Genomic DNA, 21950 nt, shown 5'->3' with positions numbered 1-21950 from the left:
TCGTCCTGGAGAAAACAAAAAAACCAGGTGGGTTGTCTTCCAAGTCTGGGCTAGATTGGGACCTTGGGCTGAAACGAAGGCTCAATCGTAGAAACTCACTGAATTATGAATGGATAATGGGCCGAAACAAGGCTCAATTTCACACCTCGCACACAAACCCCTCATTATTATGCATTTTCGATCTTGTTTGTGAATGATAATGTGTGGGAAAGAAACAATATAAAGTTAAGATTACTTCTTGGGTTAACAAATTTGCATGTTGCATATCAATTGATTTTAAATTGGTTTATTTAACTTTGATGTTAAGCTCAGTGAGTGAGTGAGGATTAAGTCCCTTACATGTGTGGTTTTTTTTCTTTCAGTCGATACCTTATATGTGAGGTTAGGAACAAGAAAAGTGGAGGGAATGTCAAATGTGGACTTGGATCAAGACCCATAAGTCAACTATTTTGTGTTCAAGTCCAAATCGTATCATGATTTCTATGCAAAATCTTAGTTCATGTGTCTCATTAGGTTATATCGAACGCTCTGAACTATTTAACTTCTAAACCTCTTGCATTTTCCGATCATATTTATATAATAATATAATATACAAAAGTGCGATCCATTTAACGATGTATAAACAAATAAATAAATATAGAACTATAAAAATTATTTAACACGGTTTACAGTCACCGGCAAACCCATGCTAGGCCAACTATAAGCTTCTACCCACACTTCATTTTGTTAAGCTTTCATTGTCAAATTCATACAACTTACTCACCCAAACATATTAATTATTAATAGTATTAGCCCTCACTTTGTCAAATATAGCCCACAGTAAAAATTTAATTTCGTCAATTTAGCTCGCAGTCTACTACGCCCCTATATTAACATCATATGAATAAAATTCTCGGTCCGTCGCTGATTACAGCTAAAATTGTAAAGTCAAAGATATAATTCATAAGAACAGCTGTGAAGTGATTTGATTTCATTGTATTTTAGTTTGCTTGTCAAACTTGAAACTCGATTGAGCTTTTAACCTCTGCTGAGATTGTAGTCCAAGTGAATCACTCTCTCAGCATCAGTGCTCACCTACCTGCACAATAGCAAGCCAGCTGAGAAAAGAACAAATATCCTTAATTAATTAGGCGGATCTCCCACCACGACATCCAATAATTTTGAAAATGACTAGTTTATGCTAATTTTTCTACGTTCAACTTATGGCTCTAAACCCTTTTAATAATAATACTTTTATTCGAATATTAATTTCTATCCACTAAACGCTTTGACATATTTTTCAAAAGTTTTTTTTTTATATTTTTTTCTCAAATTTTATATGTAATAATATTAAAATATGATACCTTTATTCTGTTATTTATTTTTTTATTATAAATTTTTAAAGGAGGTTTCTAATTCAATCCCGTATAAGACATGCATGTTCTAGGTTCTAGAAGAATTATTGGGAAGCCAAAAGTTAGGCCCCGTTCGGTAACGTTTTAAGGGGTTGTTTTCATTTTCAGAAAACAAAAATGAGGCAAAAACACGTTCGGTAGCTCAAAAACATAAAACACTGAGAATGTTTTCATAAAATGAAAACAAATTCATGTGTACTTGTAGAAAACAGAAAAAGTTGTTGTCATTCTCATGGGAAACATTTTCATAAAAAGAACTCACATATTATTATTTCAAATTGTACTACCAGACACATTTTTATTGTTTTTGTTTTCTGAAGATGTTTTCTAATTAATCTACCAAACGCATTTTCATTTCCTGAAAATGCAAATTTGTTTTCTTGTTTTCATTCTCTGAAAATATTCTAAAAAAACATTCTCCGAAAATGTTACTAGACGGGCTTTAAGTATCTAGACTGCTTTTTTTATTATTTGAATCATAAATTATTATGTAAGCCGTGTATTAATCCAAGATCATGCCATATAAGACATTTGGAGTGGACCAAAGTTTATCAGTGATGGGCCAATTAGTGAGAATAATTAAGAAATACCCAGGTCTATATTTTGGGCTACTTTTGTAATTTCAAACATTGTCCCTTTTCTCCTCCTCCCTTCTAGAGAGAGTGGGAGGAAAAAGGAAAGCGAGAAAAGGGTATGCACACGCACATCCAACAATAATATTTGTGATTAGATATGCTTAACAAAAATAGTGAATCATAATTGCTGTCATAAGCTTTTTCAAGATTTATAATAACTATTAACGTCACAACATTTAAATTTCTCATTTTTGACAATTTAAAGAAAGAAACTTTAATATATTCAAACTCTCAACGTTCGCAAAGAATTTGTATCTCAAGTAATTAAGAGTATTTACTTATGCATCCTAAATCCTAGATTCGATTCCCTCTTCCTCCCGGACTAGTACCACTTGTCTCTCAACCTTCTTCTGTTCTTATAATTTTGAACAGTTATTTAATAATAATAAATTTTATCATGGAGGAATATTTAACAGTATTAAACTGCTAATTCTGGAGGTATATTATGATGCCGGTCGTCAAAGTCTAGACAAATAAAAAAGTGTTTATATAGGGAAACAAACCCCAATTATTTTATTTCTCAATACGATTTGCCTCAGGTCTTACCTTTCCTAGTATAGATATTTGAATTGATAATAGGAGGGCTACTCCTCAGTCTCAGGGATCAATCTGATGTTAAGTTTACCTAAATTTAAATCCAAAGAGACAGTCCCGGCCCGCACCATCATTACAACACATGATCATACATCTATTGTTTAAAATTATAATATATGGGATTTTCAGTCTTTGATGAAACATCAAATCCAACATATTTGATAATGACTTCCTTTTTTCCCTCTGCCCACTTGAAGTTCGAAAATGACTTTGCACCTTGCAATTTTAAGTGCTTAACTAAATGACTGAAGAGTGATTGGTTGATATCGAGTATCAGTCTTCTCGTTACTTAAGTGTTTAATCTTCTTTTACTGTAATTCCGACACACAGATGTTTCGAGCCTAATTCTTTCCAACTACCAGATACGAAAGAGATCGGAAATTACTTCTTCAAGAATGCATGTAGCACAAATAGTATAAAACTTACACAAGCTGCTCAGAAAATAGCACACTATGCCTATAGAAAAAATAAAGAAAATAAACAGTAAAAAGGGTTGAATTATTTTTCTCAAAATCGCTTTCGAAAACTCAATTCTGTGTTTCAGTTTGATGGTCTACTATTCATTGTCACACCCTTTGTCAACCGTATCTGCAGACCCTTGAACATCAATGTACGACTGATTATGAACCAAATGATTTTAAATTTTCCTCCACAGATACTACCTTCCAGACAATATCAATAATGATCCTATATAAGATTCTTTGCTGACCTTGAACATCAATTTTTAAGCACAAAAACAAACCCAAAAAAAAGAAAAAACTTTGATTTCCAAATTTAAAATTCTACTACTTTCTTTCTGATTCATCGCGTTTTTCATGCATATATATATATATATATATATTCATTATGCATGTAAGTTGACCATTGTAATAATTTTTATTTTTATTTTCCAATGTAAAAGAATTAATTTCCTAAAATTAAGGCAATGTGGATGTCACAGCATACATCATCCATGGTTTAATTTACTTGGAGGACACATCACACATCATGCAAAGAAAGAGTGATGGCTTTTTTTTTCTTCACATGTTGTGAGCTCAAAACTAAGCTTTCACTGGTATAGGGCAGTTGGGGAGAGTTTGGAGAGAAAAAGGAGTTTATACATTCCAAGTCAGTGGTCAAAATGATGTAAACAGAAGAGAATCAAGTTCATCAAAATCCAATCAGATTGGCCCAGAGATTGAAGATAGGGGGTAAGGGTCTACGGTCAAAAAAGAAGAAAAATATGAGTTTGGTCAATTGGGTCCTGCTAACTATATTGACAATGGAAGTGGGATCAAATTCAATTCTCACCCACATTGAAACAATCAAAAAAGGCCAAAAGGGCTCCAATTCATCTGCTCCAATTGAATAGCAGAGACCCTAGTGGGAGTTATTCAGGGTTGGCTTTAACTGAGGCTGGTGTTTTATACGAGTGATCTTGAGGAGGGAAGAATCGAACGTAAGACCTCGGATATAGGGGTAAATGTTTTCAACCACATCAGCTACAAGCTCTTCCCTCCTCATGCTTTTTCTCAACTGCATAAGTAGGCACAAGAGCAATAATTAATCTGATAATTAATCCTTGTTCAATGAACCAGCAAGCAAGAATAATGCATATACATAACATTTTTTTATATTTATAAAAAAAGAAAAAAAACCAAAATATAGATGGTCCACTCCATTAATGCTGCAGAACCTAGGCTCTCTCAGATTCATTGTTTCCATTTGAGACATGACAGTCTATATAGATTTGAGTCCTAGACTCAGAAGAACATTATCCATATTGTTGATATCTGGTGGTTGGGATACGGGATAAGGCATAGCAAGACTTCATAGCTGATAGATAGGTCATTACATTTTTGCTGTCATTGAATTTGATTTCTTTGATTGATCAAGAGCCTTATGAACCCAAGTTACTCTTTGTGATCAAAAGCCTTATCAAAAGTCAGATTTGGCATAACTACATGTTTGCTTAAAAAAATATATCTTGATTTACCCATCAACTTGGAATTGATACATTTATGACAAAACCATATGGGTTTGATTGTTGTACTTTCTTTTCATAGAGGTATGGAGATCCAAAGTAGGACCATGTTTTTTAAGGGATTCTCAAATTATTTGCAAGCAATCAGTTGGTTTTATTGTGAAGGGTTGCAATACAAAGAGCGGGTAGGATGTCTTATTCTTCTTCACATGGCACAACAACTTGAAGCTTCCAGATTGTCAATTTTCTCTGTAGATTGTACGGCCTCTCTGTCCCTTCTCCATCCATCACCCCTGTATATTTCGTTCAACTGGTAAATACAATACAACGCCTGGATCTTTGGGATTGATTGAACCAAATTTAATGATTTCAAGCCATTCTTTTCTAATCATAGAGATTGGCCTGTCCACATTGAATTTTTAAGTGTTTGGTAAAGGGACATATCTCTCTTTGCTTTTTATCCAACTTTATCTGTTAGTGTTTCATTGCATGCATGCCTATCACAAATATATATAATAAGGTTCATCAGAATGCAGGGATTTGAATAATTGTGCAGCATACACATTCTGGGGAAGGCTTCTTCCAGGATCAAACTAATTGGTTTTGCATTGAGATAAAGAGAAAGAGACAAATCAGCACAGTGCAGTAATAGATTCTAGTCAATGGTGCTGGCCTAATATGCATAGATAACACTATTTTGTTATTCTCGATTAATAACGCTATGATACGCGTGATAACACTTTTACGTGGCATAACATTATTGGTCGGGGATAACAAAACAGTGTTATCCCTGTTGCAACTAAGTTTTTCTCCCAAAATGGGAAATCTGGATTTTTTTCTAATAGAAAAAAGGGAAAGATGAACCTCAACAGATTACAGGGTTATATGCATCCACTCATGTCATATTCTAAGTAAAAACCATACTGCTACATCTCTCATATTTTGGTTTGAAATGGAAATCTGGATCTCAAACCAAAACACTGAATATGGCAATGAGAGTATGATAAGAAATCATCTACAAGACTGTAAAATTTGATGGGTTGTTAACTACCTGGTTTTTAACCTAATCTGCAGTGTAAAAAAAAGATTTACTGAGCTAAATAATGCTATTGGATTCTTTCTGTCATCTTATTTCTGTTCCTGTCTGCAGAAGGCAGCAGAGGCCTATACAGGAGGGGAACTGAGAAAGTCTTTTGTGTCTTTAGCACAGGCAGGAGATCATGTGTCTTTTTCAGCCATTCTTTTTTACTACTGTGAAAATCCATTGATTGCCATTTTACCCTGCCTCTCTAGTCATGAAAACGTGCTATTGACCATGAAACAGCAATGTGGTGAAATTTTAACCAGAAGCCGAGTTTGACTAATTATGACCATATGAGCCAAATTCAGATCATACGAAATTTCAGATAGACATTTAAAAGGTGCCCCCACAATGAATAAATGTGCCACATCTGTAGTCTTTAGTGCAAAACTCCTGTGGATATAGTTTATTTATTCATATGCCAAACTTGTCAAACAGTTGCTAATTATGATGGTGGAAGGAATAGTTTGATGAAAGTTAGGTCTTGTGGCAAATCGTTTTTGAGTAGCCTATGCAGGCTGCTGCATGAAGCTAGTACCTAATTTGTATCCTCTTTTAACAAGTAATGGTTGGTCCTCCTTAAAAACGTGTAGATTAATATATAAAGGCAGGCAGTTTTGTGGGGAAAAAAAAAAGCATATTGGGAAGAAGCATATCTTATATGGTAAAAAGGAACAATATCTTGTTAATTAGTGGAAAAGTGAGCAGTTCAAACCACTTAAAGTGGCCAATTGATTAGCTGGTTTTTAAGTTCAGATTAAAGGTATTTAGGTTCTTAGCTAGCTACTCAAAGTGGCATATTTACCTTATGCGAAATGAGAACTGCTAATGGCATAATCACTCAACCCATCAACGACTGAGAGTTACCGAACGACGCACCATGAGCAACACATTTTGTAATCTTATTTACCCACCAGGACAAAACAAAGGCACAAATGAAATTATGGTGCCAGGACACAATGAAGATGTACAGATGGACCAACATTGAGTAGAATGTGACAAGTCATGTGGATGTCCATGGATAGAAAAAAACAAGTTCTAAAAAGAAAATAAAGGGCACTGTTTTTCTGGTTACTGTAACTTTCTGCTATGGAGAGCCAAAATGACCTCTGCAAAATGGACCCGGTAGTTCTGGAAACCAAACATTATTTAGTTGGTGGATCATGCCATCTTATCCAATTACCTGAAAATGACAAACCCTTATTTTATCACCTAGTGCTATGTGCGTACGTTAGCAAGCACTCAGTTTTCCTTTTCCTTTTCCTTTCTCAAAAACCTTTCCCTCACCGTAATAAAACTGTAGCAATCCTTTGTACATTAACGTTGTTATATCAAACAAAGGCTAATGTTATCTTGCCAAATTTACGTTGCTAGATAGACTGATTATGTAGTCGCAATGTGAATTTGAACTATACAATCAAGTAACAATTTAGGTATTTTTGTTACGAGACAATTTGATAAGAAAACATTTTTCATGAAACAAAAGAATAAAAATAAATATTTTCAAAACAAGAGCTTCATTTAGAACAAAAGGAGATCAAAAGGAAAAGCAAGAGGATTTATAAGTCCAATTGGGGAAGAGTATTTGTACACGTGTTGTGAAGAGAGGAGAGGGGTTGTGTATGCTAGAATTCCTACCCTGAAGAAATAGCTTCTATGTGAAGTATGTGGTAGGCTCGAGCAAGGTAGGGTCCGAAAATAGATGGCTATGAACACCAAAGGATGAAGTGGATTTCACCTCAGCAGAAAATCCAATATGTGTAGGACACTGTGCAGGACAATGCCCTAAGAATTAGGCTTTGCAATGACTACATCCACACAAATAGTACATAAAGCTTAATCTTGATATCATGATTCATGACTGCAAAAAATTCACAAATAACTCTCCACATGCACTTGCCTCCTTAAAAATGTGTGATTGATTATCAATCGTTGATGTTATAAAGTAATTTTTTTAATGTTATCTTCTTAAAAGTGTATGATAGACTGTCAACCAAAGCAGGTTTCATAATATTTTTACAACTGATAAATCTGTCACGCACACAAAGCTCGACCTCTCAACCACCTAACTTGAAAAACGAATGGTGTTTAAACCAAAATACACATGAATTTAAAGGAGAATTACAAGTATGACGGTAAGATGGACAAAAATAATGGGCAGAGGTTGTTTTGTGCAATTTGCATCATTAGTGGGAAGCTCCAAAATTGTTCTGAAAGCATGATCACCCAAAAGTTGCATGGTAAAGCACCTCTGACTGACATTTGGAATTCTTGGCACTCTATTGGTCCTCTTCCCCTCAACTCTTCAAGTCACGCATGTATGGGATAAAAACTTCTTGTGGGTTGGACTTCAAAACTCTGAAGGCGTAAACAACCAGAATTAGCGGGCTCTGTCACTCCGCCCAGCAGTAACCTGGAAGCAGAGTCACCTTAAGCGGTACAACAATTCTGTGCTACAATTTAATTGTTTTCTAAAAAGAAAAAGGGTAGGGAGTATGGTTTTTTTTTTAAACAAATACAAATATTATGAATTCGGCTTCCTCCAACAAAATAGAGATTAAAGATTAAAAGATCAAACGATCAATTTGCACATTCTTTTCGAAAAGTTCATAAACTAATGATTTAAACTTCACCTATTTTAGACTGTCTTTTTTATATAGATTTTTAATAGAAAGGGCTTAGTTTATGGGATGGGAGCAGTAAAGTCAGGGAAGGCCAAGAGCAATGTTATATTGTTAAATAGTTTTACAGTAACTCTAAATTCATAAATAGTGTCACACAAAAATATTTTCTATAAACTTAAATTCCTTTTTGGCAAATTTCTCCAATGAAATCAAGTTTTACCACCACCAATTATTCCATGTCACATAAAAATCCCGACCTTTTCCACGTGTTGCCACATGGGCTGCAGTTCATGGAATGCCCGTAATATTTTCCTACACATTATCATTGTCCAAAATATTAACTTTCATTGACTCTCTTCCTTTCTCTTTCTATCTCTGTAGCATATAGTGGTGTGGAGCCCCTCGCTGGACCTTTGCTTTGCTGGCTTCAAGCTCTCCATTGTTGGTCTTTTATGGGGCTTGTCTGCTGAGAAAAAGAGAGAGAAAGAGAGAGAGTTTTAATTTTAAATTTTTCAGTTGGCCCAATCTTCTCTTTCACAAAGACTCTTCCTTTTGAATACTCCCATTCACTTGTGTCTGCTTTTTCAACAATCTCGTCATCTTCCACACAGCACTAGTTGATATATATAAAACCAAAGCTTGCTCCTTGTTTTGATTTCATGGATCCACAGATCTAATGATTCCATACCCACATGAGCTTCTCTTCTTTCCAAGATCTTCAACTTCAACTGCAGCACACAGGCGGTTTCAACCAGCAGAGTCAGTCAAATTTGGAATTGGGTAAGTTCCCTTTTCTTCTTGGTGCCGGTATTTGAGAAAGAAAAATGCTTTTTTGTGATTATTGGGGCTTTGGAATCTGTGGAACAGAAAGTTCATTTTTAGCAATGTGAATAGGTAGACCTTCTGGATTTCCAAATGGCTGACCAAACTCTTTTGTTGAACAATAAAAAAAAAGTGACTTTGACCACTCGTTTTTTTCAAACCTCCCATTTAAGTTTCTGTTGAATTTTTCTTATTTACCAGCGGCTTTTGTGGTCATGGGTATTTTGTTTTAAATGGATACAAAGATGGGTTTTGGGAGTATTGGGTCCTAATTACTTCTGTTTTTGTGCAATTCCCAAATGAAATTAACTGTAAAGGCAGCTTGTTTATGTAATTCCTTTGATCTGTTGGGTTCTGATTGTGCAGCTTCTATAAAATGAAAGACAGAGATTTTTAGTTGTGCAGTTATTAATCTTGTTGTATTTCTGCTGTTGATGTCTGTTGTAGTGTATAATAGTTGAGCTGAGAAATAGAGGACAATACTATACTAGACTCGATTGAGATTTCGGGGTGAGGGAGTTGTTTTAAAGTCGTTCTTACATGTGGAGATTTTGGATGAGATGAGGGATGTTATCAGAGTTGATGAACTTCTTGAGGTCCTGTTTTCGGCCGAGGTCGAATCGATATGTTCATACCGGTGCAGATTCGGGGGGTCGTCAAGACGGGCTGCTGTGGTACAAAGACACAGGCCAGCACATAAATGGTGATTTTTCAATGGCTGTAGTTCAGGCCAATAATTTACTTGAGGATCAGAGTCAGCTTGAGTCGGGCAGTTTGAGCACGCAGGAATCTGGCCCCTATGGTACTTTTATTGGTGTTTATGACGGGCATGGTGGACCAGAGACGTCACGCTATATCAATGAACACCTCTTTCAGCATCTCAAGAGTAAGTGGATTTAGACTTTTTGATGGAAATCTGGACATTTTAAATTCCTTCAGCAAGCTTTGTTGGCTATATGGCTTTTGGTTTGAAATTATGTTTGGCGTTTATATTGGTCAGGGATTTGAAGGGCAAAAATTTACAATAGAGGGCATGGTTTAGCTATGTGGTGCATCAGTTAGGATGTGGAACCTTGCAGAGTTGATTATTTTTTTTTAGTTTTAAAAAATGATGTCTCGGTCAAATTGAGTTGAGTATGTGCCATAAAGGCAGGTTCAAGTCCAAGGATTTTGCATTGAATCAACAGCTAAAGGTGTAGCATATGGAATGTAAATTTTACAATTCAGTTGGTGCATATGGGCTTAGATTTATAGACAAACTCCCTGTTGTAAAATTTTAATTCCTTGATGTGCAGGATTTAGTTCGGAGCAGCAGTCCATGTCTGTGGATGTAATACGAAAAGCATTTCAAGCAACAGAAGAAGGTTTTCTTTCCGTAGTTACCAGGCAGTGGCCTATGAAACCGCAGATTGCAGCAGTAGGGTCCTGCTGCCTTGTTGGTGTTATTTGTGGTGGAACTCTTTATATCGCTAACCTTGGTGATTCCCGTGCTGTTTTGGGGAGAGTTGTGAAGGCAACAGGGGAAGTGCTCTCTATTCAGTTGTCACAAGAGCACAATGCATGTATAGAATCTGTGAGACAGGAGCTGCAGTCTTTGCACCCTGATGATCCACATATTGTAGTTTTGAAGCATAATGTATGGCGTGTAAAGGGCCTAATACAGGTAACTCTTTTACAGTATCAGGATTGGTTATTGATATTAGTACTTTGCAGCTATACCACTCAAATAACTCCTCTACTTTCTTTGCACCAAGACCAAGTATTTGTAAATACTTGTGTTCGGAGGTAATCTAATAGTACTATAGTGCATGCTGAAAAGTTCCTAATTCTAGTGCTTTAGTTTAACTATACTTCCCCACCCCCCCTTCCTCCAAGAGTATGTTGGCCTCATTTACGTTTTCAGGACAACATTTGTGCTGCATTTGTTGGCTATTTTATGATTTTATAGGGGATTAAAAGTGGGATCAAGTTTTCTTCTGATGCTCTTTCCAAATTTGTCTTCCTTGCTTTCTTTGCTGAGCAAGAAGGCGAAAATTCTCAAACTAGACCTTGTACTTCCTAAAGCTATATAAACCTACCATACTTTGAATAATCTGAAAATTTTACTGATCTAGATTGTTTCTGACTGTGCGAGAAAGAATAATGAAGTTCAAACATTCATGTATGGCGAAAATATTGTATAGTTGTTATGGTTTCACGTCTTTATTACCAGTGATAGCTCTGGTAGATCATTACTCAAATCTCGATGAATATCAGTCCATGGAAGATATAATACAAGGTGTGCGATCACTCATAGGCGACACCTTATCATTAATGAATATAAACTCATTGATAGTACATCTTACGATGCTACACAAATGTTTTGGTTACTTTTAGTCTTGCAATTTTACGCCTTGTATGGTTTGACTTGATACATTTTATCATTTTTATGCTGACTCTGATTTTGGGAATCTTACATCTTGCAGATTTCTAGGTCCATTGGCGATGTGTATTTAAAAAAGGCTGAATTTAACAGGGAGCCTTTGTATTCCAAGTTTCGTCTTCGGGACCCTATCAAAAGACCGATACTGAGCGCTGATCCTGCAATTTCAGCGATCCAATTGCAGCCGCATGATCAGTTTATCATCTTTGCATCCGATGGGCTCTGGGAACACCTCAGCAATCAGGAAGCAGTGGACATAGTTCAAAATCATCCACGAAGTGTAAGATTTATTTCTCAATATTATACTTGTACTCTAACAATAAAGGGATTATATTCATTAAAATAGATTAACTATTTGTATATCTGAAAGTAGAATCAAGAAGCAATTGATGAGTTAAAACTATGGCTAGTGTATGTATGACTCATATCTCCATATTTTATTTTGCTAATGAGAGAAAATATTGGGGAAGAAAATAAAATTTTGACTGCACAAACTTACCTGGTATCTCTAAGTTGGTCTTCCATGCTAGAACTTTGATTCACAGAAAGTTATGTACATTATTTTAAGATCAAAGGATTGCCGTATCATCATGATTTGTGCGTATATCACTACCAGGAGGAGCCTTTGTATGACATGATATTGTTATGATCTGTATCAGCATGAACTGAGGATTTTCTGCAAGTTATAAAAAATTTATGATCTTTTGGTACATTGAATTGAATGAATGCTTGTATGTATTAGAAAATTTGGCTCACGTGTCTTGCGGGTAGAATCCATCTTTTAGAGTGGAGCCAGTTTTGTAAATAATGCCTCCTTAGCTGATTATATGGAGAAATTATGTCATCTTGTGAGATACTTGAAATGATCCTCCTATGAAGTCGTCGTTTTAATTTTAGATCCCGTTGTAAGCCCATGTTTTTGTAGGATTAGGTTCAAATTCCTTTTAGATATCATGCAGCAGGCAGTGCATTTTGATACAGGGGATCATTCAACCTTGTCCCAACTGGGTTCTAAAAACCCAAAATTTCTGACTTTTCTATTTAGGCCAAGTAAATTTAGCTGGATTGGCTCTTGTGCTGCTAGACATAGCTATCAGTCTATCATGTGCACAGTCCATCTAAAACCAATCATTTTCCCTTGTGTCTCCTGTGTTTGAGAATCACCAGCCTAAAATTATTCGCTGTTTCATAACTTCGGTTTGGGGGAAAGAAATACGAATCCGCCTCTATTCTATACTAACAATCTGTTTTATGGATGTTTTATTGAACAATGCCTTTTTATGATATGTTGCACCCAAGTCATTCGTCTATGGAAGAGAATTTAACTTTTGTTTGCTAACCACATGCAGGGAAGTGCAAAGAGGCTGGTGAAAACTGCCCTGCAAGAAGCAGCAAAAAAGAGAGAAATGAGGTATTCAGACCTGAAGAAGATTGACCGTGGGGTTCGCCGTCATTTCCACGATGACATAACCGTGATCGTTGTGTTTCTTGACTCAAACCTTGTGAGCAAGGCTACTTCGGGGAAGTGCCCAAATATATCAGTGAGAGGGGGTGGAATCAACCTGCCTCCTAATTCTCTGGCTCCTTATGCTACAGCGACGGAAGCTGGCAATACCTGATCAAACGGTATCTCATGTGTGTTTTTCTGTTGTACCATTATCTTGTGTTAATACTAGGGGTAGCTTCCAAGACAGATTACAAGGAGCGGGCCTTCAATTCTTTAATGTACACTGTAACTTTAACTGGAATCTAATACTTGCATTTAGCTTCTGTGCCAACAACAAAAAGAACTGGAGAAGAGAACTTCAAGGTGACAGTAATCATAGCTATATTTCCTTGACCCTGTTCTTATCCTTTTCTTGTTTTGCTTTTTATTTCTTTTGGAATTTCAGATCTGTAAATTGTATGACATGGCAAATTAAGTTTTTGCTTCCATTTTCTCTGCATGTTTGTTCTCTTGTGTATTTATTTCATATTTGCCCTTCACTATAATGCAGCAGATATTGCAATGATACATGACATAAAATTACCCGCTATCACGCATTGCCGTGTATTTTAACTATCTTACGTGATAGTCCGTGGTTGGATGGGGTATCGCCGTAGTGTGTGGTTAGCTGGGATGTAGTGCGTGGTTGGCTGAGATATCGCCACAGTAACGTTTTCGTTGCGTGAAAGTGCTCATGTTTGAGATTAAGATGCATAAAGTGTCAAAAGTATGACGACATATTATTGCATGTTTTCCACCATTAATAATCAGCTATTCCAGAAAGTACTTTTGCTTCTCCTGCTTCCTAATTGGAAATATAGCACATTACGTTAGGAGGATATGAATGAATGCTTTTCAAACATGGAGCATCTGTGGCTGCCATGTACCTGAGCTTTGATGCATTGTACATAAAACTCTGATAAAATCTGCAATCACTGAGTTTCTGCCTTTAATTATAGGCTTTTTATAGCTGTAGCTGCTATACAATTTATACAGCTATTGTGCAATATACCTAAGGTCCTACAAGAATTTCAAAATGAATATGGAAAAAAGGGAAGTAGGGAGTTGAGAGGTGAGAGAAAGGCTCTTTTACTCTCACTCGTCAGACTCCTACCAGGGCATATTCTCCCACCAACTCACATACAAAAAAAATATTTTGTCTCACCTAATTGCCATTTTTTTTATCTAACCCTAGACAACCAAGGCACACCACTCAATGCCACTACTGTACGCCCTTCAGGATTTGAGCTAGATAACAACTGCAAAACACTATCCATCTCAGAAATTGTGCAAGGCCCCATGGTCACAATCCCTCCATTAATAAGTCAAAACATTTCTTACCCAAAAAAACTCAAAATAGTTTGATCTGTTTTCTACTTTGATCTTTGTTACTATTTTGGTTATTTTCACTGTGTAGTTTTGTTTATAAATGAATCAAGCCCTACAAATGTAACAAATTTGAAGACAGAAATACCGTGACGTGTAGTATTTGTATATTGCCACATCGAATTTCTACGTGTAGTTTACGATTAAAGTTTGTTTAGAAGTCAAACTATAACTATATGATTAAGATTGCCAAAACTAAAATGATGGAGACTAAAATGAAAATTGAGTTGAATTAAGGGCACAAAAAGAAGTAGATAAGAAGCTTCCTCATGCTTCCACTTGCAATATGTCAAAGGCAAATATTGTTACTTAAATAATAGTAGCAGAAAATTACTGAGTACATATAATCTGATTAGGTTTTGGGCCAGATTTGACTAATGGGAAGACACTCTGTGTGATTCTGTGAATAGCATGTGGCAAGTCTCTGATTATTTGGTTGGAAATAAAATAGTTAAAAGGTTTTACATGCTCAAAATCCAGGGCAAACTTTGATGCACTCCCTAGATCCTCGGTTGTCATTCTCACATGCCTCTCCAATTCTTTTTATAATACCACGCAGTCAAATGTTATGATGAAACTATTACTCTTCGTTTTGGATGAGAAAAAATAATTCGAAATTTAGTTAAAAATAGGAAATTTAAGAAGAGAAATTGACAATTTCTTTGTTTGGCAACTTAAACTTAGAATTTATTAAATGACGCGTATGAAAAATTGTGGAAATTGGAACATCAAATTTCCGAGTTTAATTTCCACCAAAATAAGCTTCATTCAACAATTTCCATAGTATCATTTACAAAATTCGTTCTACATAAATCCAAACACTAAATTTTTTAATTGCCAGAAATTGAAATGATGGAAATATAAATTCCTTCATTTTAGAATTTTGTGTAATTTTCAATACCTTCATCTAAACAAAGGGTTAATAACAAATTGACAATGTAGTATAAATTATAAACATAATTAAGTGGTAATTCATGTTTGTAAGTATTATTGCTATTTTGATATATATGCAGTACTAATAATCGAATCCCTATTTAACCTTTTTTTAAAGAATCTTTTATATTGAGAGGGGTAATAATATACTAAACTTACACACACTATATATATGCTATGATTTGAATCCAGGACCTTGTCTGAAGGAGCAATTATTCCAAACCACTGTATTAGTGAGTCCTTTGCTATTTAACTTTGTTTTAGATGTTCGTATATGTACATGTAGCTGATAATTATGACGCGTATGAAATTAATTTCGAAACTAACACGTTGAAAACTAATAATTGTTTACCTCATTTGCTTAAGTTGTACTTAGAACAATCATATGCAGATGAGAAATTGTAAGTCCTTATCATGTTTTGCCCTAGTGCACCCTAAGTAGTCATCCTTAACACATTTATTTATAAATTTTGAAGAAAGCATATGAAGTTAATGACCTGCAAAGTTCATATGGAACTCAAATCAGATCTAGCAGAGGTACTCATTGCACAATGGTACCACGCGCCTGGTTCCCAAATGGACAAACAGAAAACTTCTTTTTGCTTTATGTCACTCTCACACCAGAGAACTTCAAATTCTTGCAAAATCCAAGTGCCATTTCCATGGATTTCACTTGTTGGGTAGACAATTTCGAAGGGATAGATTTTTCTCTATGGGAAAGACAATGACAGTTGAGACTTTTCGCGACAGTAAAACCCCATGCTTGACTGTTAATTTAGGGAGGTTCTGTTCGTACCAATGGAAATGTCTATTTCAACGACCAATTAATGAGCTTCTTTCATTGTTTTTAGGTTATTTTCATATTAACTGTTTTAAACAATATTTAATTGTTTCAAATTTGTATGAAGAATGGGAATAGAATACTGTCATGTTGATTGGTTAGTATGTTTGTATTCGTAGGTTATTGTATTTGTATTGGCCTTGCGTTTAACTTGACGGCCTTAATTATAAATGCAATTTTTCAACTTCGAAAAAAAAAAACCTGTTATTATTGTTTTGCAAGGCTAGACCAGCATGAATATCAACTTTTGTTTAGCTTTAATGAAAACTTTAAATATGAAAACTTCAGGCACTATCATTTTAGGTAAACTTGATAATAAGAAGAAAAGAAACTCTCAAGTTCCCATTCACTCTTCCAAACTCTCTCTAGCTTTCTGAACAAATTAGAATTTATGATGACATGTCCCTTTTTATATTATAAAATCAGATAGAAAACAACAAGGATACCCAAGAAAAGACAAAGAGACCTCTGGTTTCTGCAGTGGTGACCACCCCTTTACCATTTATTTACTGAGTTTGACTCCTCTTTTAACTCACCAGCCTGCCACTCTAGCTCTAGGGGTGTGTGTGTTTGTCATCCTTCTAAAACCTCAATGTTTAATTGTTGTAAACTTTTTTATTTTTCTTTGATTTAATTATTTATTTAGTTAAGGTCTTGTGGGAGAAAAAGAAAGAGTGGCTGGCTGAATGGGTTTATTATCAGAAAAATTTGTGTGAAATATGTATAACATTGTTTTGCTATTTTCAGTTAAATACAGACTGTTACGTAGAATAATTATCACTTATAATATGCTGTTATTGACCGAAAATAACAAAACATCAATATTCTATTTTATACAAGTGTTTAATTGTTCCAAACTTTTTATTTTTCTTTAATTTAGTTATTATTAAGGTCTTGTGAAGTTGCCCCAAGTCCTGTGAAGAAATAGAAAAAATGGCTGCATGGGTTTACTGTTGACATATGCAATGCCAAGTTGCCAACTAATTGAGCTCAAATTACCAAATAAAAGACAGGAACACTCTCTAGCTCTCTCTCTCTCTCTCTCTCTCTTTCTCGAGCCCCTACCTTCTTTCCCTCCTAGGGTTCTGCCTGGCATTTACTCTGTCATCTACTTGCTCTCTCTCTCTCTCTCTCTCTCTCTGTGCATACATGTGGTTAACTAATCGTGAGTGGGTTAAGGTTAACTGGTTAAGAGGACTGGATGAGATAAAAATCTCTCCTAGAAAGGAGAAACCTGTCTGTTGAACGGTGCTTTTAAGCAGAAAAGTATTTTCTTCCCAAAGCACAAAATAAAATAAAATAAGGCACTCTGCTGCAGCATACATCTGTGCATTCTCTCTCTCTCTCTGTGTTTGTGTGAGAGGCTGTGATCAAGGCACTGTGCTAAGAGATGAACTGGGTTATGGCTTTTAGAGAGCTGCATTTCTTGCTTAAAGAGATGGGTTGCTCTGAAACTTCTACAAAAGCTATATTTTTAACTTTATTTCTATAAAACCCCAGTTAAGGCAAGCACATTCTCCATTTGGGCAAAACCCCACCTCCTTTTTATCACAAGAAAATACACAGATTCCTCCAAAAAACCACCTTTCTCACTTTAACCCATTTTTATCTCCTAAAAGCAGCCTCAAGCCCCTCAAGAGCTATTGTAGTGAGAAAAGCTTCCAACTTTAACAAGAGAAGTGATGGGGGGATGTGTTGCCTCTAAGCTAGAGGAAGAAGGAGTAGTAACCATCTGTCGAGAGAGGAAACGCCAGCTGAAGTTAGCAGTGGAGAAAAGATGTGCTCTTGCAGAGGCACATTGTAAGTATTGTCATGCTTTATATGCAGTAGCTGCAGCCGTAGACCTCTTTGTTGCAGGCTACTCTTCTCCTCCTTCACCTTTCCTCATCACATTTTCACCACATTCACCTCCTCCTCCAATCACTGAAAATGTGATAACCAACCCAATGTTCCTTCAGCAAAGGCCATCTGAGTCAACCCATGAAGCCATTACCTGTGCTTCATGTGCTTCTTCAACATCCTCAGAGTACTCTGAGGAAGAGAGAGAGGAGGAAGAAGAAGAAGTAAAAGAAGAAAAAGCAGAGGAGAGAGAAGAACAGGCTTGTGGGTACTTTTATATGCAAATGCAACCATCAATGCCATCTCCTCAGAGAGATTTTGGGTGGGATTTCTTTAACCCTTTTGACGCCGTGAGACCGGAGATTATAAGCAGTTACAGGCGGAGCTCTGAAGATGATTTGAGGGTGGTGAGGGAAGAGGAAGGGATACCAGAGCTAGAAGAGGAAGGGGTTCCTGAGCTAGAAAAGGAAGGGGTTCCTGAGCTAGAAAAGGAAGGGGATAGAGAAAAAGAGCAAGAAAAGAAGGTAATGGTGGTAGAAGAAAATGTTGATGCAGAGCAAGAAAGTGCAGGTGAGGTGGTGAAGGTAGTTGATGAAGCTAATGTGAGCCATGGAGAGCATAAAGGACTTGCTGTTGTTGAGACACCAGCTGAAGGAAGGGAGCTATTAGAAGCATTGAGGGACATTGTTGACCTTTTTACTAGGGCTTGTGATTCTGCAAAAGATGTGTCTAGGATGTTGGAGGCCAACAAAGTGCAATTGCAGTCTGGTTTGGAGGAAATAAAAGGTAGGTCTTTGTTTTCTTTTCAAAACTTGAAATTTAACCGCATTTTTTTAATGCCATTTTTATAGGATGAATTCCCTTTCTGTATGAACTATGCATGAGTTCTGTTGTCTGTTACAGCACAATTTTAAGCTGATCTGCGGAGTGTTTGGTGATAAATATGGATGGCATAATTAATTTGTTGTTTTGGATCTTGACCCTTCTGTGTATTTCTTTTGTCTTCTCGTATTACTTTGCATGTGCCCTGTTTGTGGGCTGAAATTTTGATTTCAGACGATAAAGATATTTGTTCTTATTCTGGTCCTACATGAGTCTTGGTTTCATTTGTTTGTGCAAACTTTTTCCTCAAATTCTTAGTTTTTCCTTTCGGGCATTATTTTCTTTTAAAATTTGATAGAAGCAAATATGTAGGGGCTTTCTTTTCTTCATGAAGTTTACATTTTTCTCCAAATTTTTGTCTGAATGATCTGCATTATGCATTCACTTTGTTGATCTGTTTGTAGCTGCCTAGATTTCTTTCAACGTTATTGAACTAATAGAGAGAATGCCTAAACAATTCCCATTTGCTTCCAACTACCCTTTTAGTTATTCCACTATCTTCTGAAAATATCAATGGTGGGGCTCATTTAGTTTTTATGTTTGTTTAACAGAGAATGTATTGTTCTGTTTAAACTTTTTCCGTGACTTGGTTTTTACATATATACCCAAGTCCTATTTCCAAATTGTTCCAGACTAAACAAGGATATGGTTTGGTGGACCTCAGTTTCATTTTCTTTTCTCAAAAGGTTGGAATATTCTTGCAAATGTAGATCATCTTCTTTTTCAAATGAGAGGTCTAATAATCACTTTTAATGCTCTCTATCTGTTTTGATGTTATTGGTCTCTTACTCTATTTCCATCTCCATATAACATTTATAGTTCTTCACTGATCCTATTTTAATTCAGAGAACTCAACAAAGCTAATTCAAGCTATAGCATGGCATCAATCGACGTCATCATCCAAGCTTTCATCATGTAAGAGTCTCGTATCGTCTAGCTCCAAGAGTTCTTCAACATGGACAGAATTTAAGAATGATCTTTTTGATGATTATGGAGGAATGGATTCAGGAAGTCATGCGCTTACTCTAGGAAGGTTATATGCTTGGGAAAAGAAGCTCTATGAAGAAGTTAAGGTAAGCTGTTTTTGCTGAAAACAGTCTCCCTGAGTCTGACTAACCCAGCACATGTTTCCTTTTCACCAAGCTATAAACTTGAGTTGCAAGCAAAGAACGGAGAACACAAACACTTAAACTAATTTGTTATTTTTACTAATGTGGTCTGAGTATTTGACATTTACATTGCCTTTAGGCTGGAGATATCACACGGAAACTATATGAGAGAAAATGCTCACGACTTAAGCACCAGGATATAGGAGATGATGACGCCATGGACAAAACTCGAGCTGCAGTAAAAGATTTATATGCTAGGATCCTGGTTGCAATTCGGAGTGCTGAGTCAATCTCCAAGAGAATCCAGATACTGAGAGATGAAGAACTGCAGCCCCAAATTGTTGAGTTGTTGAAAGGGTATGGAAGTTAACAGATAGAACTTAAGCAGTCCTCCAAATTACTTTCACTCTGAGTTTCATCAGTTTTCATTTTCCTTGTATCTTGTGCAGCTTAATGCGCACCTGGAAAATTATGTTGGAATGTCATGAAACCCAAAACAAGATTCTTTTTGATGTGAAATCTTTTACCGGCTCCACGTATGGAAAGTTCAGCAACAACTCTCACAGGCGAGCAACACTTCAGCTTCAGGTCGAGCTTCAGAATTGGCATGAATGCTTTAAGGAGTATGTTGCAGCACAAAAAGCATACGTCGAAACTCTCCATGGTTGGCTGACCAAGTTCGTGGTCCCTAAAGAGGAATTCTACTCTAGGAGCAGTTCAGCTGTGCCATATGGGGTCAATGGTCCACCATTGCTTGTGATTTGCCGTGATTGGTTGGTTTCTGTGGATAAATTACCGGATAGGGCAGTCACCATTGCCTTGAAAAGCTTCGCAAAGGACGTGAGGGCTCTGTCTCTTCAGCAAGGGGAAGAACAGCAACAAAAAAGGAAAGTTGACAGCCTAGCAAAAGAGCTCGACCGGAGAATTCTATCATTCCAGAAGACAGAGAGCAGGCTTCTTGAGCCAAATCTTACAGAACACAAATGCGAGTCAGATATGGAACGACAGAGTGAGTCCTTGACAGAGAAGAAGGAGCAGCTAGACGTGTTCAGAAGAAAGCTGGATGTGGAGAGGGAAAAACACCAAAATTACATGAAAGAAACTCAAAGGATCACATTGAAAGGATTTCAAACTGGCTTTTGTGCAGTTTTTGAGTCCTTGTCCGAGTTCTCCAAGGCTTCTCAAAAAATGTACAATGAACTAGTTACTTGCAGTGAAAATGCAGAAAAAGTTGGGAACCCAGCGTATATAGAAGGCACAAAGCATGAAGAAAATAGCAGCAGGTGACATATGGGCTTTTGAGAATTTGGAACTGTGGATTGTATTTGTATATATATTGTGTCAAAGCCGCTCGCTGAGACACAATTATTTTAAGTTTTTGGGGTGGTCTTGTATTGTAGCAACGAATTGTTAAATGTTGCTATAATTAGTTGTTATGATTGGTATCTGCAACTCTCGTGGTAGACTTCTTTGTTTCCAAATGAACAGAACTTTCTCCATGGTTTCATACAGTTCTGACTCCTGAGCACATTAAAATTGCATCACCTCGGTTGGTTGTGGCGTGTGACTGATTTAGGGCCGATGCATGTGAGTTTCAAAATATACAGTTTTGACTTCTAGAACATCAAAATTGCATCATGGTTGTGGAGGTTTAAACAGAAGGAACGTGATTCCCCTTGTTAAACCCACATGCATGATGCATCTACTTGTCAGAAACCATCCACCCGCATCCGAACAACGTACCTCAGCACTCTTGTAAGAATTTCAGAAAGGCACTGACTTGTCGTCATATGTGAATTCAAGGGCTGTGGCCATCATTCCCACTGGAAAAGCAAAAGCATATCGTGCAAAATTGGACAAAAAGATGGAGCTGCCTACGCCTACGCATCTTTTCATGCTCCTCAAGATTGGTTATTACAACTCAAATATCTTCCCCGTC

The 21950-nt window shown here is 36.4% G+C and overlaps 2 protein-coding genes across 4 annotated transcripts; both read left to right on the top strand.

Annotated features, from left to right (window-relative positions):
• Positions 1–8625: 8625 nt before the first annotated feature.
• LOC103334851 (Protein phosphatase 2C family protein) lies at positions 8626–13481 on the top strand. Of its 3 annotated transcripts, none has more exons than XM_008237827.2 (5): positions 8626–9071; positions 9561–9999; positions 10409–10776; positions 11579–11815; positions 12885–13481. In XM_008237827.2, the coding sequence occupies exons 2-5, from the start codon at positions 9681–9683 to the stop codon at positions 13152–13154; spliced, it is 1194 nt and encodes a 397-aa protein (XP_008236049.1). In that variant the 5' UTR covers positions 8626–9071; positions 9561–9680; the 3' UTR covers positions 13155–13481. The 3 variants fall into 3 exon arrangements, with proteins under 3 accessions (XP_008236049.1, XP_088910037.1, XP_088910038.1); XM_089053911.1 differs by having other exon boundaries at positions 8707–9071; positions 9480–9999; XM_089053912.1 differs by lacking the exon at positions 8626–9071 and adding an exon at positions 10114–10306 and having other exon boundaries at positions 9872–9999.
• A 4238-nt stretch (positions 13482–17719) lies between these two features.
• Positions 17720–21522, top strand: LOC103334853 (protein ALTERED PHOSPHATE STARVATION RESPONSE 1-like). Its single transcript, XM_008237828.2, has 4 exons — positions 17720–18806; positions 19749–19975; positions 20151–20368; positions 20461–21522. Exons 1-4 carry the CDS (start codon positions 17864–17866, stop codon positions 21296–21298), a joined length of 2226 nt encoding a protein of 741 aa, XP_008236050.2. The 5' UTR covers positions 17720–17863; the 3' UTR covers positions 21299–21522.
• Positions 21523–21950: the final 428 nt, after the last annotated feature.

The sequence above is a fragment of the Prunus mume genome, linkage group LG6 (genome assembly GCF_029339155.1).
Source record: "Prunus mume cultivar Tortuosa linkage group LG6, ASM2933915v1, whole genome shotgun sequence".
NCBI lineage: Eukaryota > Viridiplantae > Streptophyta > Magnoliopsida > Rosales > Rosaceae > Prunus > Prunus mume.
This window is presented reverse-complemented; position numbering and strand designations above follow the sequence as displayed.